At 40.5% G+C, this 16,390-nt stretch overlaps 1 protein-coding gene across 1 annotated transcript in view; it reads left to right on the top strand.

The window, feature by feature from the left end:
• Positions 1-668: 668 nt before the first annotated feature.
• The window catches only part of SH3RF1 (SH3 domain containing ring finger 1), a 178,297-nt gene continuing 162,575 nt past the window's right edge, over positions 669-16,390 (top strand). The window contains exons 1-2 of the mRNA XM_011967797.1: positions 669-926; positions 1,321-1,808. Coding sequence (XP_011823187.1) covers positions 1,416-1,808 — 393 coding nt within the window. The 5' untranslated portion in view covers positions 669-926; positions 1,321-1,415. The remainder of the gene's footprint in view (positions 927-1,320; positions 1,809-16,390) is intronic.

The raw sequence follows: 16,390 nt of genomic DNA, 5'->3' as shown, positions 1-16,390 counted from the left end.
CAGGGCTCCGTGCCGCGGTCTCCCCGGGCGCAGCCCAGCACCCCCTGCTTCCCGGATGGCGCGGTCTCTCTGGGGACTGTCGCCTTATCTCGGCTGGGCTAGAAAGCTGCTTCCCCGTGGCACTCTGTGGGGCTGAGTTTCGCAACTTAAGCCTGCGCATTTATTTTTAAGTCCTTGAAAACTTCCCGCAGTCGTGTAAGGGGGATTTGTGTCCCCGGCCTGACCTAAAGGGGAGCGGAGATGAGGGAGGCTGTAGGGTGAGAGCCCTAGGCAGGGACCGGCTCCTGCCGGGTGCCGCCGACACCTGGCCCCGGGGTGTGTCTGCGGCGAACGGCCGCCGCGCCTCCCTGCGGGCTCGGGAGTACCTGTGCTCGGCGCAGTGGGAGCGGGGGCGCAGCCCTGGGACTCCCCCGCTCCGACTTTGTCAGGAACAGCTGTTAATGCTACCAGCCAAATCTTTTTACCCCCTTTCTCCTGGGCATTCACATTTACATTTATTTTGGCGGTGGGGGGCAGAGCGGCGCAGTAAGTGGCTTGCTTTTTCCTGAATGGCCTCATTTTCATATGCCCACAGTTTCCAGTCCAACATTCCGTTGTCGAATTCTTTTGGTGGTAATTTTGCCAGATTTTCTGAATGGGATTAGGACAGGCCGTTCAGAAATGTGTTTCAGAGTTATCAACCACTGCCCTGAAAGGCGCTTTTCTGTTTTAGCTGCTTTCAAGCAAATCTGTGTCTTTTAGAATTGTCAACCTTCAGCTCTTTTTGGTTGGGCAAGATTAAACAGTTCTATTTTTAAAAACAGCGAAGAAACATATGTATTTAATATTGGGATCATTTACCACGAGCGATCACATGAGGCATGGTTTCTTAAACTCTAAACTGGCTTAAAAAAGGGAATTTAGTTGGATTTAAAAGTAAATTTCAGGTAGAGGAAACTTTCAATGGTCTCTGTCAGCTTCTCTTATGAGTTGAAGACTTTATTAAGGCAGCTGATATCACTTTCAGAGCTTAAGAAATTATATTCCTTATTGCATTTCATAAATCCTTCTGCAGGAATTATGTATAATACTCTGTGTCTGTTTTGCCCAGTGAACCCCTGGATATCTTTAGGGGTTAATTTTGCGTTGTTTAGAAAGCCTATTTTGTTTTCAGTTGTTGACTTTGGAGTTTAGGAACCCACATTCCAAAGCAAAGCTACACTATTCAGACAGGGAATAGTGTACTTTTGGGTACTTTTTGATTCTTGGCTCCTTTGTGAGCTTTTTCCCTAGATAACAACACTCATATTCTCTTTTCCCCCTTTTTCCCCATGACTCTAGAGCAAAGTCTGAAATGGATGTTACATGAGTCATTTTAAGGGATGCACACTACTATGAACATTTCTGAAGCTTTTTTCTCAGTAAAGTAGATAAAGATGGATGAATCAGCCTTGTTGGATCTTTTGGAGTGTCCTGTGTGTCTAGAGCGCCTTGATGCTTCTGCGAAGGTCTTGCCTTGCCAGCATACGTTTTGCAAGCGATGTTTGCTGGGGATCGTAGGTTCTCGAAATGAACTCAGATGTCCCGAGTGCAGGACTCTCGTTGGCTCGGGTGTCGAGGAGCTTCCCAGTAACATCTTGCTGGTCAGACTTCTGGATGGCATCAAGCAGAGGCCTTGGAAACCTGGTCCTGGTGGGGGAAGTGGGACCAACTGCACGAATGCATTAAGGTCTCAGAGCAGCACTGTGGCTAATTGTAGCTCAAAAGATCTGCAGAGCTCCCAGGGTGGACAGCAGCCTCGGGTGCAAGCCTGGAGCCCCCCAGTGAGGGTAAGTAGCCTACAAAGGTAGTTTGGTGAATAAAGGTGGTGATGTCCACATTTTTTCTTTATTCTTTAGCTTAGTGTTTTCCAAGTCAACTCATTGCTTAGGAAACCACACATACTGGAACAGACAGACTATACCTCTGAATATTTTTTCCCCCATCTTGGAATGAGATTGGATATAAATAATAAATTTTATTGTTTTGAAAATTATCTCTAGATAGTCTCTGTTATCTTTTAAGATAAATTTTGGGAAACAAGTAGCAATTAGTGAATGAAATCTAAACCAGCTTTTGTTCTGTGCCCATTTTAAAATGGAAATTTGGTATTTTCTGTTGATGGGGCTGAGAGTCATAATTACATGTATGTAGTACATATGTGTATATATGTTGTAAATATGTGTGTGGGTAAATCATAAATAGGAAATCAAGCCTTAATTTTTATGTTGCTTAGAATCATTCTATTGGTTTTATGAATACACAGCACAGAATTTACTCGTTGGTGGAATTCTTAACAAATCATGGCTACAGGTAGCAGAGTTTCGTTGCTGTAGCAACAAAATGTCACTTAGGACTACACTAAAACATCTAGCTTTATAGTGAATGAAATGAAGTATTTCATCAAAATGATTTTTCTTGGGATTTGAGTTTGGGCTGAAATAATTTTAGATAAAGCTAATTATTTGGACAGCTACCACAACTGTCACACAATTTCTGTATCTATTAGAAATATATATATTAATAATCTATATTTATTAGAAATATAGGTATTTATTAGAAATATAGGTATTTCTAATAAATATAATACCTACAAATATAGGTATTTCTAATAAATATAAATTTCTAATAAATATAAATATAAATTATGTTGCAGGTGATGGATTCGTGACAAAATGTGCTTTTCTCATTTTTGCAAAAATAAAAAGTAATCAAGAGCATCAGTAATTAGAACAACTCCATTTCTGTAAGAAGAAGGAATTCTAAATTATTGGCCAAACTGGTAAAATCTGCTTTTAAAGAACAGTTAATCTAGATGAGAATATTTTTTTCAAATGTCCCCAGTAAGCACTCAAAAGTGACTTCTTTCATTTAACACAGGAACTGCCCATTAGGATGGCGTTAGATCCCATAATTCACAGATGTGGATACCAGGCAGTTTTAACAGAATAGTTTTCCTACTTCTTTCTCAAGCTCATCTTTTGTAAATGATAGGAAGTATTTACATCACTAGATGTAAAGTATAGAGACCATTTTAATCACTAGAAAACCTGATCGGAAAACAGTTTCATTAAGGCTGTCAGGTTTCTTTTGACATATTTATTTATTTAAAGATAGTGAGAACTTTGGGCTAGGGAGGTTTTCTTTCCTTATTTGGAACCCACATGTTGTGAAAGTGATCAGCTTACAGTGCTTTTCTTAGATTTCCTTTATTTTATGGAATTTACTTATTTAGACTTGAATATTTTAATCCCAGAACCAGTGATCAAGTTGATAATTTCTGAGACACCTGATATAGGTCTGTTTAGCTTAATAAAGGGGTAGATTTGCATCTTTGGAAAGGTTTTGTTTCCCTGTTAATTAGACTAGGGAAGGCATGGCTTCCCAGAATACTGTATCTTAGTTGTTGACACTGCCTTACCTATTGTGAGGAATGCGTTGAATGTTTGATCATCGATAAAGAGGAATTTAAGGAGAGGCTCAAACACTCAATGTCTTTTGAATTTTAAGTTTTCTTGCTAACATGGAAATTGACTATGTAATTCTCATTTATCTGAACTGCTAAGCTCCCAAAATTGAACTTCTTAGGTAAATTATTTGGAGATTTTGATGATGTTAGTATTGTTTTTCTGGTTTATATGCTTTTCCTAATTTACTTCATGTTTCTTCTTTAGCATGAGAAAAATTACTTACCAAGAAACTCAACAAAACTTGAGCCTTATAACTGGGACAAAATAGTTGAGGTGGATGGGACAGGAAATATGTCTGTTACTTTGCTGGGGGAGGATGGAGGACAAAAACAAACCTATTCAGTAGTCTGAGTTGATGCAATTGATGCAATACTTAGAAAAAGAACAGCCTTTTTTCTAGTTGAAAATAGTTTTTCGAGCCAGGTACTGTGGTATTCACCTCTAGTCTCTAGCTACTTGCATCTGTAGTCCTAGCTACTCCAGAGGCTGGGGCGGGAGGATCACTTGAGCCCAGGAGTTCAAGTCTAGCCTAGACAACATAGCAAGACCCCTCCCCTGTTGCCCCTCCCCTGTCCCCTGCCCCCCACCCCTTTTAAAAAAAAGATTTCTCAATAAGTTACTACTACCTTTTGCTTTCAAATATACAGAACAGTCAGGGCCATACGTATAGTTCAAACACCTGAAAGATAAATACATTTCTAGAAAAGACTCCTTTTAAGAGTGAGAATTCTGTAACATGGATATTGTAAGGCACTTCTTTGGACACTTCTCTTAGGTGAGTGCCTGTAATAAATCCCAAATGTGCATCCTCCTCCCTTAAGTGTTCTGACACAACCAAGCGGTGCAGTGAGCCTGTTTCCATATGTTGTGCAAAGCTGAAAGTGATAACGTGGAATGTTGCTTCAGTTTATTAGTTCTGTGTTCCATTAGACTGTGACCATGTGGCCTCCTCATGCATTTAGCCAAAGTATATTGAATGTTATCAACAGATTTGAACATTTCCAATGTGTGACGCATATCTTGTTCCCAAAATTTTAGTGTTTCCTGCCTAATTTGAAGGAGAAAAGGAAAGAGTGCGGGGTTGGAGTCACCATGGGAATCTGTCAGTTTTTTACCTCTAAGTAAAGAATTCCTGTTGGTTTTAGGCCAAAGTCAAGCAGTGGAATGAGCCACAGGGAGAGGGACACTGCTGATACCAGTCAATGGCCTGAGAAATACAGCTGCAGAAGTTAAAATGCATATATATAAATTAGATAAGGAAAGCATGGTTTTTAAGTAGTTCCCCTATAGAATTTAGACTTAATAGTTTCTGCCTTCTATGTGCAGTTCCAGTGATTTAAGGAATCATTAAGTAATGATATCTAAACAGACACATGCATAGATATTCTCTTATGTGGTGGCTCACGCCTCTAATCCCAGCTCTTTGGGAGGCTGAGGAGGTAGGTGGATCACTTGAGGTCAGGAGTTCCAGACCACCCTGGCCAACATGGTGAAACCCCGTCTCTACTAAAAATACAAAAAAATTAGCCGGGCTTGGTGGTGGGCACCTGTAGTCCCAGCTTCTTGGGAGGCTGAGGCAGGAGAATGGCGTGAACCCGGGAGGCGGCGGACCTTGCAGTGAGCGGAGATTGCGCCACTGCACTCCAGCCTGGGCGACAGAGCGAAACTCCGTCAAAAAAAAAAAAAAAATCTCTAAAGTTCTCTTAATATCTCTTAACATTAAGTTCTCTTAATATCTGTGCATGTTTCTCTTTAGGTATCATTACTTAATGATTTCATGATGCCTGTACTTCACAACAAATATATTCATCCAAAAAATAGATCACATCAGACCACCTGATTTATACTAATTTATACTTTGTTTATTTGTTGCTTTATTTAATAAATACTTCTTAAGCACTCGTTAGGTACCAGGCACTACACTAGCTGCTGGATAGGTAATGGTAGACAAACCAGATATAGATTCTTAGCTTTTGAATGTGTGGTCCATCTTGTGGGAGAGACACATTAATAAAATAATAACAATGCAGGCGTGTAATTAAATAAGTTCTAAGACACAAAGCTAGGGGAGAGGATAGAAGAAAGACCTGCATTTAGTGTGAAGGTGAATTGTGTGTGTGATCTTCAAAAGCTTCCTGAGGAAGAGGCATCTGAGCTGAGATCTTAAGGGTGAAATGATATTAATTAGGGAATGGGGGCTGGGCAGGGAAGAGGCAGAGGGGAAGAATATTTCAAAGGCACTGACCTACACAGGAAGGGGTATGCCTCCTAGGAAGAACTGACAGAAGGTAAGTGTGAACTAGGCAAGCCACAGGGATGGTGTAAGATGAGGCCTCGTATTCGATAATCTGGAAGGCATCAAGAACTGCCCCAAGGGCCACGTAGGGTGAAGGGCCAGATGGGTAGGATAGATAGGAAGTGCCCTGTATTTGGGATAAGCAAGAGGGACCATTGGGACTGAGACGATTAGCAGGGCTTCAGAACAGATACGGGATTGGAGCTCGTGTCAAAGAATGGAGAGACCAGGAAAGAAAGGTAGGGAATTGTAGATATGAGGGAACACGGATGAAATTTATTTCCCCTGTAAAGGCTGAGTCTGCTTTCATTTCTCCATAGCACAGTCATACCTCCTTTCTCCCTCTTTCTCTATTGCTGACTGTTAGGGTCTGAATTATGTCCCCCCACTTTGCTAGGTTGAAGTTCTAACTCCTGGTTCCTCACAATGTGGCGATATTCGGGGATAGGACCTTTAAAGAGAGGGTTCTGGTAAAATGAGGTCACATGCATGGGCCCTAATCCACTAAGACTGGAGTTCTTCTGAGAAGAGGAGATGATGATGCAGACACACAGGGAAGACTATGTGAAGACACATGGAGGAGATGCCACTTACCAACCAAGGAGAGTTGCCTTCAAAGGAAGCCAACCCCACTGACACCTTGATCTTGGACTTCCAGCCTCCAGAACTGTGAGGAAATACATTTTTGTTGTTTAAGCCACCCAGTCTGTGCACTTGGATGTGGTAGCCCTAGCCGACTTGTACTCTGACTGTAGACATACTCCTGAAGGTCAGCCCCTTGAGCGGCCTCTCAGTCCACTGCCAATCCCTTCAGTCCTGGTTTCCCCAGAAACTGGCAGTGGTCCAGCCTTCTGTGATCTGCTGTGGAATACCCTTGAGAAGTTGTTCGGCCCCTGCCTACCCTCTCAGCTACCCACATTGCCTGGCATAATTTTGTAAAATAGGCATGTTATAAGGAAGTTGAAGTTTATGTGACAATATACCAGATGCACAGAAAGTTCTGGATGAAATGAAGGAAATATTGAGAGGGGGAAAACTACTACTTTCTTATCTCTGACAAGTTGGATTGATCTGTAACTGGAGTTTGGAGAGGCTGCTTTCCAGGACTCAGTAGTACCTAAGGCATTACTCAAGGGATAGGTAATGATGGACAAACCAGATACAGATCCTTACTTGGTGCTTTCCAGGACTAAGTAGCACCCTAATAAGGCATCCTAGGCTTTATTCCAAGGAATGGCATTGGCAGAAAGAACTGAAGGAAGTTAGGACAATTGAGTTGCTCCAGGTTTGGTGTGGAAAGCAACTGCCAGCTGTGAACTGTGCCGTGGGACATCTTTGACATCTGTCTGTGAACAAGCACCTGTACAGAGCTTCTTTCAGATTCCAGTTATGTTCGATAATCTATACTAGGTCAAAGATGACATTAATGCATGTTTCTGTTGAAAAAGTTTACATTTGGGGGAGGTAACACACAAGAAACAACAAATAAGGCAGCATATAGTGAAGCACCAGGGGCTGGGATAAGATAATAGAATAGGTCTCTATTTATGATGGGGTTCTTGTTTGTAGTTTGTGGTCCTTGGATTAGGTGCGTGGTCAAAGAATATCAAGTTTGGGTGGAACATGCTCCCCTGGTGTGTAAGGTTCACTACAAACACTGACGGATAAAGGAACTGTTGTCTCCGCACAGATGGGGAAGAGGATGTGTATTAACTCATACTGGACCCAAGCAAGACATTTAATGTGGTGGTTTGGGTGAGGGAAATGTTTCTGTGGGTTTCAGAATGATTGAATTGAAATGGAAAAGGTGGGTTTTGTTTGTTTGTTTTGGCTAAACCATGTTTGTTGCATTCTTGACGTCTTATTTTATCCATCATTTCATCCTTGATCCTTACTCCGGGCTTCATGTCTGCCCCGTCCCTGACCTTTACTTCATTCCTGAGCTACGCTTAATGGTAAGGCTCAGCGATGAGATCTTGAACGGGGTAGAAAGCAGGTATGGGAAAGGGAGTCTGTGGTGCATACTAATTGATAATTTTTTAAAGATATAATGATTCTTTCTTATATCACATAAAGTGTCATGTAACCATAATCATGTAAACCTCACAACAGCTTTCTGGGGTCAAGTGTTTTCATTTATTTATTTTTTGAGATGGAGTCTCACCCTGTCCCCAGGCTGGAGGGTGATGGTGAGATCTCAGCTCACTGCAACCTCTGCCTCCCGGATTCAAGCGATTCTCCCACCTCAGCCTTTGGAGTAGCTGGGATTACAGGCGCCTGCCACCACACCTGGCTAATTTTTGTACTTTTAGTAGAGGTGGGGTTTTGCCATGTTGGCCAGGCTGGTCTCCAACTCCTGACCTCAAGTGATCCGCCCACCTTAGTCCCCCAAAGTGTTGGGATTACAGGCGTGAGGCGCGGCGCCCAGCCTAAGTGTTATCATTTTAGAAATGAAAAAGAATGTAGATTTCAAAGTGTATGTAAAAGTATTCTGGTTGTAAAAAATATTCAACAATGTAGAAGAATATGTTATTAAGTGTGTATATACTTGCAGATCTTTTCATATACATTTATATGTGTATGCATATAGTTTCTTGATTTTTTGCAGAACTAGAATTTCATGCTCTGGATATTTAATGATTTGCTGATTTGTTTACTATATCTATGAAATTTTTTCATGTTTAAGCACATAGACCTACTCCAGTTTTTGAAAAGACTCTTTATTGATGTATAATGTACATTTAGAAAAGTGTACTAATTATGTGTTCCACTCCCTGAATTTTTCATAGTATTTTTCTCATAGTATTTTCACTCATAGAATTTTTCTTCATAGTATTTTTCTCATAGTATTTTTCTTTCTGTTTAAAAATACTCATAAGAAAAATACTTGCAGTATTTTCTTTCTGTTTTAAAAATTAAAAATAATACATGCAATGGTAAGAAATGTAATAGTAGAAGATGATGTACAGGAGAAAATCAAGGCTTCCAATCTGTATTCCTTTGTTCCTAATCTCTAGGGGTAACCGCTGTTGGAGGTTTTTTGTGTTTTCTTTCAGACAAAAAATTGAATAGAAATGGAATCACATTGTATATGCAGTTCTGCAATTTGAAGTTTTGAATTTAATGATAAAACTTGGATAGCTTCTGTAGTCCCAGGTACTCAGGAGGCTGAGGCAGGAGAATGGCGTGAACCCGGGAGGCGGAGGTTGCAGTGAGCCGAGATGGTGCCACTGCACTCCAGCCTGGGCGACAGAGCGAGACTCCGTCTCAAAAAAACAAAAAAACAAACTCAGATAGCTTCCGTATCTACTCACATTGGTCTATAAGAAGGTATTATGTGTTCTTTTTTTTTTTTTGAGATAGTCTCACTCCTGCCCAGGTTGGAGTGCAGTTGGCGTGTTTACGGCTCACTATACATTATTACTCTTATTTCATGGATGTAGGAGGGGTGGCGGAAAGACTTTAAATAACTTGTCCAATTTCTGATCCCAAATGCTTCCTTCCCTTACCTGCACTTGACTTAGGTGACAAACATTTTCCCTGGTGTTGCTTTTAGCAGGGGAATCTCTTCTCAGTTGCAACTGGCAGAGCTTATTCTTTCCTCACTGTCCTTGCTTCCTGTTTTGTTTTGACAAAAAGAGGACAAATAAAGCTGCTTTACAATGACAGTGAACCAGGAAAGCAGACTCTCCTTAGCTTGATGTATGGGGAAGAGTGTGGTTTGGAGGTTAGAAGTTGTGGCCTCTGATTCCGACACTGCCATCAGCTGACTGTGGGGTTTCTCTGGGCTTCATTTCTTCAGCTCAAAGATGTGGAGCCACAGGGACCTAAGCTCTATGCAGAGTGGTTGTAGGAATGGTGGTGGTGATGGGGCTGGGTTTGGTTCATCTTTGACTTTTCAGAGTCCTTTGTAGTGTCTGGCACAGAGTACACACTCACAAGAGGTTTGTTGAATGAATGAGTGAATAAGTGAGTGAAGCGAATACCAATCTCTCTAGGGATTCTTAACTGTATATTTAATGTCATTTCTATTTGGGATGATGAGAACCAAAGTTATTGAAAAGATATAGAAAAGATTATAAAGTGGATGTAGTGTTTGGATGTAGAGCTACATAAAATACAGACATGAACTCAGTTACTTTGGTTTCCTACGTGTGAAAAGTAGCCTGATGCAGACCTCTTTGGCAACCCCGAACCCCCTCCTCTCCCAGTTTCCTTCATTTATTATCACTATTGCTCCAGTCCTTATTTATTTATTTATTTATATTTCTCTTTTGGGTGACTGAAGGAGAGAAATGATTATTCTGTTATTGCTGGCTGGGCAGGGAAAAGGAAAATCTGAGGGAAAGGGAGGAAAGAGATAAAATCTAGTTTTACTTTAGCTGGAGGTCCTTCTTGTTCTTGAGGTTCTTTTGAAAAGTTCCACCTCTGCGCTGGCTCTCTGACTTTAGCACTTCATCCCTGGCTTTTGTATCAGCTGCTATAGAACCTGTGTTGACTGTTAACTTCTCTGCCTTGCAGCACCTTGCACTGCCCTGTCCTGCAACTGTGGTCTGTACTTTCCAAGTGGCTGAAAGAGGCGCAGTGGGGAGACAGTCAACAGACAGGGGGAGCAGGAAAGCAGTCCTACTCCATTGCCTTCCTAAAACTGCTTCTCTGGGTTGTCTTCTCAAAATGCTTTGTTTTGTCCCATAATTAGTCTCTGGTCTCAGAAAAGGAAAAGAATAAAATCAGAGGCTCAAAAAAGGCGTGTGGGTAGGTGCAGTATGTCAGTTCAAGCCCCTGCCTTTTTCTGTTGCCTGTGGTCTTTTCTCAGCATTCCACGAGCCCCCAGCTCTCCTTCGCACACCTCCATTCCTTAACTCACTCTGTTGGGAAGAATGCCTGCTTTTTTCCTCTCTGGTCAGACGCTCACTCCATTTATTAATGTGTCCCCTCTCTAGTAGATTGCTTAATGTGGTTTAAGCAAACCCAAGACAATATGTAAAAAGACTTTAAAATTTTAAGGTCAAAAGGCAAATGACTGTAATTCATGCTGTGGCAGGATGCTTCCTAAGGATCCACAATACTGTAGCAACCTAGCACAAATATTATAGTGAGATGTACTTGTGATAGAAATATTACACATAGCGACATAGTATGGATAGTGAGGAACTCAGATAGCTGGCAAGACTCATTTACATAGCAACATAGTATAGTGAGGTGTACATATGATAGAAATATTATGCTTGGAGGCTGCCTTGCTGGTAAGGCTCCCTCATTTAGAAACTTCAACTCCCTCATCCTCCCAAAGCTTTTATTATAAAGAGTACCTGTATCTTCTGCTCTTTAAAAATTTTTAATTTTTAGTTTCTTCTGAAGGTAGTAACCTTGAAAAGAAAAATTCAGAGCCCCAGGCACCCTTTTTTGTGGCTCTGCAATCCTTTTGTCACGTATCTGTCTGCCAATGCCTAGTCAAGAGGATGGTAGCAGTTGCTTCATGAATGGTGACATATGGGTGGCTGTAAACACAGCCATTTTAAAGATAGATGTGTGAGTGGGCTCTTTCGGGGTAGCTGGGAGGGAATGGAGGTGCCATTTCAGATGGCTGACAGACCAGTTAAATAGTAGATTATTTGCGTTGTGAAACATGAAAAAAGTGAGCAGTAGGAGGATGTGCAAATGAATTTTTAAGTTACATAGTGCAGAAAGGCAAGGGCTGTCAATGTTGAACATTTTTCTGTCAGCCTAAGGAAATAAATTCCTTAAGGATTAAGGAAATTATTATTATCATTATTATTATTATTTTTGCCAGAAAAAATCCTTTTGAAACACTGTAGTTTCACTGCTTATCAATTCAGGAATGAATGAGCAGGAGTGAATTTTCATTATTTTAATATGTAATGAGTGGTCCTAGGCAATGAACATTTATACAGAAAGGAAGCTAAAGTTAGCTATAGGATGCTTCAAATCTAGTTTTAATTTATGTGAAGTACACTCAAAATAATACAGTAGCAATGTAAGTGAGAGCATCAGTGTGGGATACAAATATCCCTAGCATTTGTATAAGGTTCCTGGAAACGTTAGCAGTAATGTTGAAAAGTTGAACGTTAGATATGTTATAAGGAGATTCAATTCTTGTAGAACTAAACAATATTCTTACATTCCTAATTATGTAACTGCTTAGTTTTTAAATATCCTTAAAAAACTTTAAAAGTTTTTAAAAACATTAAACACATAGAACATTATATAATAAAACTAAATTTCAAACCTTAAGTTTTCATTTGCCCACCTTATGCAAAGTGACATTTAGTTTACTAATCTCTATTATTTCAGTTTTTTTTCAAAATCTTTGAACAGTTTTTCCCCATTATTAAATTTGTGTTTTATGCATAGTGATGAATTATTTTTCAGCATTTCATATACTTTTTTTCTGCCACAGTTGCAGTCTATGAGGCTAAATATTTTTGCCATTTTTGGTAACTTTTATTATTTTCATTCCTGTCTTAACTGTACTAGTAGTAGCACTTTTATTTTTCTTTTTTCTACTCATTTCTACTCTTTTTTCTACTCATTTTGTAAAACAAGTCTGAAATATTAAGAAGACACTGAAAGTGTTAACACTATTGTACAAAGCCTGTGATGTACAGGCTTTGCTGGAACTGAAGTGTTGGTTAAAGGCCCCAAAGTGTGACAGCTTGAAATGTTTACATAGCAGCTGTTCCAAGAAAGTTCAAATCTGGCAGCAGAAAAGTATTGGGTCTCCATGTATGAAGCATGAAAATATATGATGTATGGAAGCTGAGAATCGCCTATATGGTGGAAAGAATGAGGAGACCTGCTTTCTAGTCTTGGCTATGTGATTTTAGGCCAATGTTTTCTCTTCTGTAGGACTTAGTTTTCTCTTTTATAAAATGAAGCTTTTCTGATATCTGAGTTCTTTTGTAGGCCTGAAATTTAAAAAATAATTACCCTAGCAAAAGCCAACTTTGATATTGAACATTTAGAACAAACTCAGATTGGCACCTGGATTTGATCTTGGTGCATTGAGGTGACATGTGGCTCTCACGTTTGTCCATTGACACCAGTAATCTGCCTTTAATGTTCCCTTAGAAGCCCACACTGTGCCTGCCACAGGAGCCTTCAGATGAACTGTTAGATTTAGAAGTGAGGTAGAGCAGAAAAGCAAGGACAGTTTAGGGAGCCCGACTTTGGATCAACCTCTAAATGGGGCTGGTTTGCTTGATAGATCTCATCTGCATAAAATTATCAGCCTCCGTTCTGCCGGAATATTATCTTCATATAAAGTTGTTACACTGCTTGAAATTCCAATAATCAGAGATTGTCTGCATATTAAAATGTCCTGCACTTTAGAAGCATGTTTAGAATTACCTAACCATATTTCTTTTCTTTTCTCAGTTTTTACTGACGTGAGAACCCCTGCTTTGATGGACAGGACATTTATTATGCTTTGAAAGAGTGGGAAGGCAGGTACCTGAGCTTCTTTGAGGTCAGGCAAACCTGGATGGGGGAAGCTGTAGTGAGGGGTTTAGGCAGAGTGACCATGTAGTTTATCCTCTACCCTGGGACGTTTTTGAGAGTGAAAAGGATGTTGTTGATAATTTTGCAGAGTCAACAGGAGTAAGTCGGGATTGTCTGGGGCAAACAGGGCCATAAGGTTACTCTTGCTGAGGGCAGTATGAATGAGCACAGCATATAGAAAACAGGATTCATTAAGCACAGGAGAGATGCCAGAGAATACAGAACTTTTCAAAAGTGTTCAGGGGCAATGCAGAGGAATTACTTTCTTCCTCAGAATGTTCCTTTTTGTGTGCTCTGTGATTCCTGCTGGACAGAAAGTGTCTGATAATAGGAAAAGCAGGAGATTTATTATCAGGCAGAACTTCCTCTGTTCCTTGTTATCTGTGTTTCTCTTGGGCAAGTTACTTCTTTACCTAATTTCTTTGTTTGTAGAATGATGAAGAGCTGCTCTCCAAGTTTGTGAGGATTACATGAGATAAGGAATCTCAAATGCCCAAGACCTAGTACATGCTCAATAAACATTAGTATCTTCAGTTTTCTCTCTTTCTAGAAATTAGAACTTTTAATACCATATCACAGTTATATTGTAAAATAAACTCTGGGGCAAGTGGATTGGCTCACATCTGTAATCCCAGTGCTTTGGGAGGCCAAGGTGGGAGGATCAGTTGTGGCCAGGATGAGACCAGCCTGAGCAACATAGTGGGACCCCTACCCCCCTTCTAAAAATTTTTTTTTTTAAAATTAGCTGGGCGTGGTGGCATGTACCTGTAGTCCCAGCTCCTTAGGAGGCTGAGGCTGGAGGATCGCTTGAGCCCCGGAGTTTGAGGCTGCAGAGAGCTGTGATCTTGTCACTGCACTCCAGCCTGGGTGACAGAATGAGACCTTGTCTCTAAAACAAAGAAACAAACAAACGAAACAGACTATTGGTGTGTATGTAGTCTGGTAATTTAATTAATCAACACTTATATGTTAATACCATAGAACATTTTGCTCTGTTTCAAACAGCTGGCTTAAACTTCAGATACCCAAGCTGTTCATAAATTAGTGACTACAGAAGATAGTTCTGGTTTTACAACTATAGTGTGAGACTGGTTGAGTCAGTCAGCTTCTCTGGGCCTCATCTGTAAAAGGAAATGGTGAGCAACATTATCTATAGTATCTCTTCCTGTTCTCTTATCCTATGATAAGATATCCAGCCAGCAGAATTCATTATAGCATGGTAGACGTCTGTGACCGTTTTCATTGTCCCTCCCCTCCATCTCTCCCTGCCTTCCTTCCTCCCTCCCTTCCTCCCCTTCTTCCTGCCTTCCTCCCTTTCTCTTTCCCTCCCTGCATCCCTCCCTTCCTTCTTTCCTTCTCTGCCTCCTCCCTGTGATTGGGGAAAATAATAGCTCAAGTAATTAAAAAAAAAATTCAATTTAGTTATTTATTTAGCATAATACTGAAGACTTAGACCCCTAAGACTTTCTGTAAGGAAACTAGATGTGCTTTGTAGCACGGTCCTAATTTTTAAAAATTAAGGAGACCAGGCATGGTAGCTCACGCCTATAGTCTCAGAACTTTGGGTGGCTGAGGCGGAAGGATTGCTTGAGCTCAGGAATTTGAGACCAGCCTGGGCAACATAGCGAAACCCCATCTCTACCAAAAACAAAAAATTAGTTGGGCATGGTGGCTTGCGCCTGCTGTCTCAGCAACTTGAGAAGCTGAGGGGGGAGGAACGCTTGAATCCGGTCGGTTGAGGCTGCAGTGAGCCATGATCGTGCCACTGTACTCTCGCCTGGGCGACAGAACGAGACTCTTGCCTCAAAAAGAAAAAAAAAAAAGTAATGCTAGGAAAGATTATTATGCCCATTATTAAAACGTGGATGTTTTAATGCACTGTTGGATGGATGGATGGACGGGTGGATCAGTTGATCTCTCTAGACTCTGTGTGTGTGTGTATGCATGCATATGCACATGTGTGTTGTGTTTTATTCCTTTGTGGCTGGTTTTTGCTTACCCTTCCCAGCCTTGCCCACCCTTCCCCTCACTTCCATACCATCAAGATTATATGGCTTCAGTAGTTATTACTGGTCAGTTTTTCCATGTTTTGGTTATTTTTTAATAGCTCATATCTAGAGCAGCTGATTTCCCTTTTTAAAAAGTATGACATATATAAACAGATATAAACAAATGCATTTATATAATTTTCTGATGCATTTTGCAAATGCTGCAACAGTGAAGAGCCTTGCTATGCTTCAAATTTCCGTAAGTTTATATATTTTTTAATGGAGTTTCTATTTATAGTTAAAATATTCACATACTGATTTTGTAGGGTAAGAAAGGACACTGGGTGAACATTTTATGAAAATAGTCATCTACTGTGTTTTTAGAAAGTCTCTGCAAAAGGACGTTTCAAAAGCTTGTTGACACAAACTTATTCCAGTGCCTTACCATCTTCCTTGCCAGGAGGTTCTTTTTTTCTGTTTAATATAAATTCCTATCCTTGCAATGTGCTCTCATTCCTCTCATCCCATCCTTAATGGAAAAGAAGTGCTCCCCTGTACCTCTTCTTCCTGACCTTGCAGGCTGTGGTGCAGTCCTGACCTCCTCTCTTTTTATCAGGACTGAATAACCAAGTTTCCTTTACATGTCCTCATAGGACCCATTTCCTAACGTTTTAATCATTTTAGTCACTCTCCTTTGGATGCTGTCCAATCCCTGCTTGCTGTGCTTGGGTTCAAGTCCAGAAGAGCTCTTAGTGTGGTGATGAAATTCTGAATGGGGCTTCGAGTTGTGAAAGGGCTGTCATGGGACCCTCCTGCTGCCTGTTTTCACATCCTCATGTTATGTACCTTTAAAAAGAACTCACTGCGTTGCTGGTTCATGCTTTGCCTAGATCTCAGATTTTCTCTTTTCCTTAGATAAATTCAGTTTCCCCAATCTCTCGAGTGGTTAGTTTTTACTACCCTCTGGATTAAACTTGTCTCTGTAATCTTTATGGTAGTGTCAGCAATTGGCTACTTATCAACAGGAATTGAAAAATGCCAATCCAAATGCAATTGCTGTAATACATATTTGTGATCATATGGATACCTGATCTTAC

Source organism: Mandrillus leucophaeus, unplaced genomic scaffold (assembly GCF_000951045.1).
Source record: "Mandrillus leucophaeus isolate KB7577 unplaced genomic scaffold, Mleu.le_1.0 Scaffold81, whole genome shotgun sequence".
Lineage (NCBI taxonomy): Eukaryota > Metazoa > Chordata > Mammalia > Primates > Cercopithecidae > Mandrillus > Mandrillus leucophaeus.
Note: the sequence above shows the minus strand (reverse complement) of the source record. Positions and strands in the feature narration are given on the sequence as shown.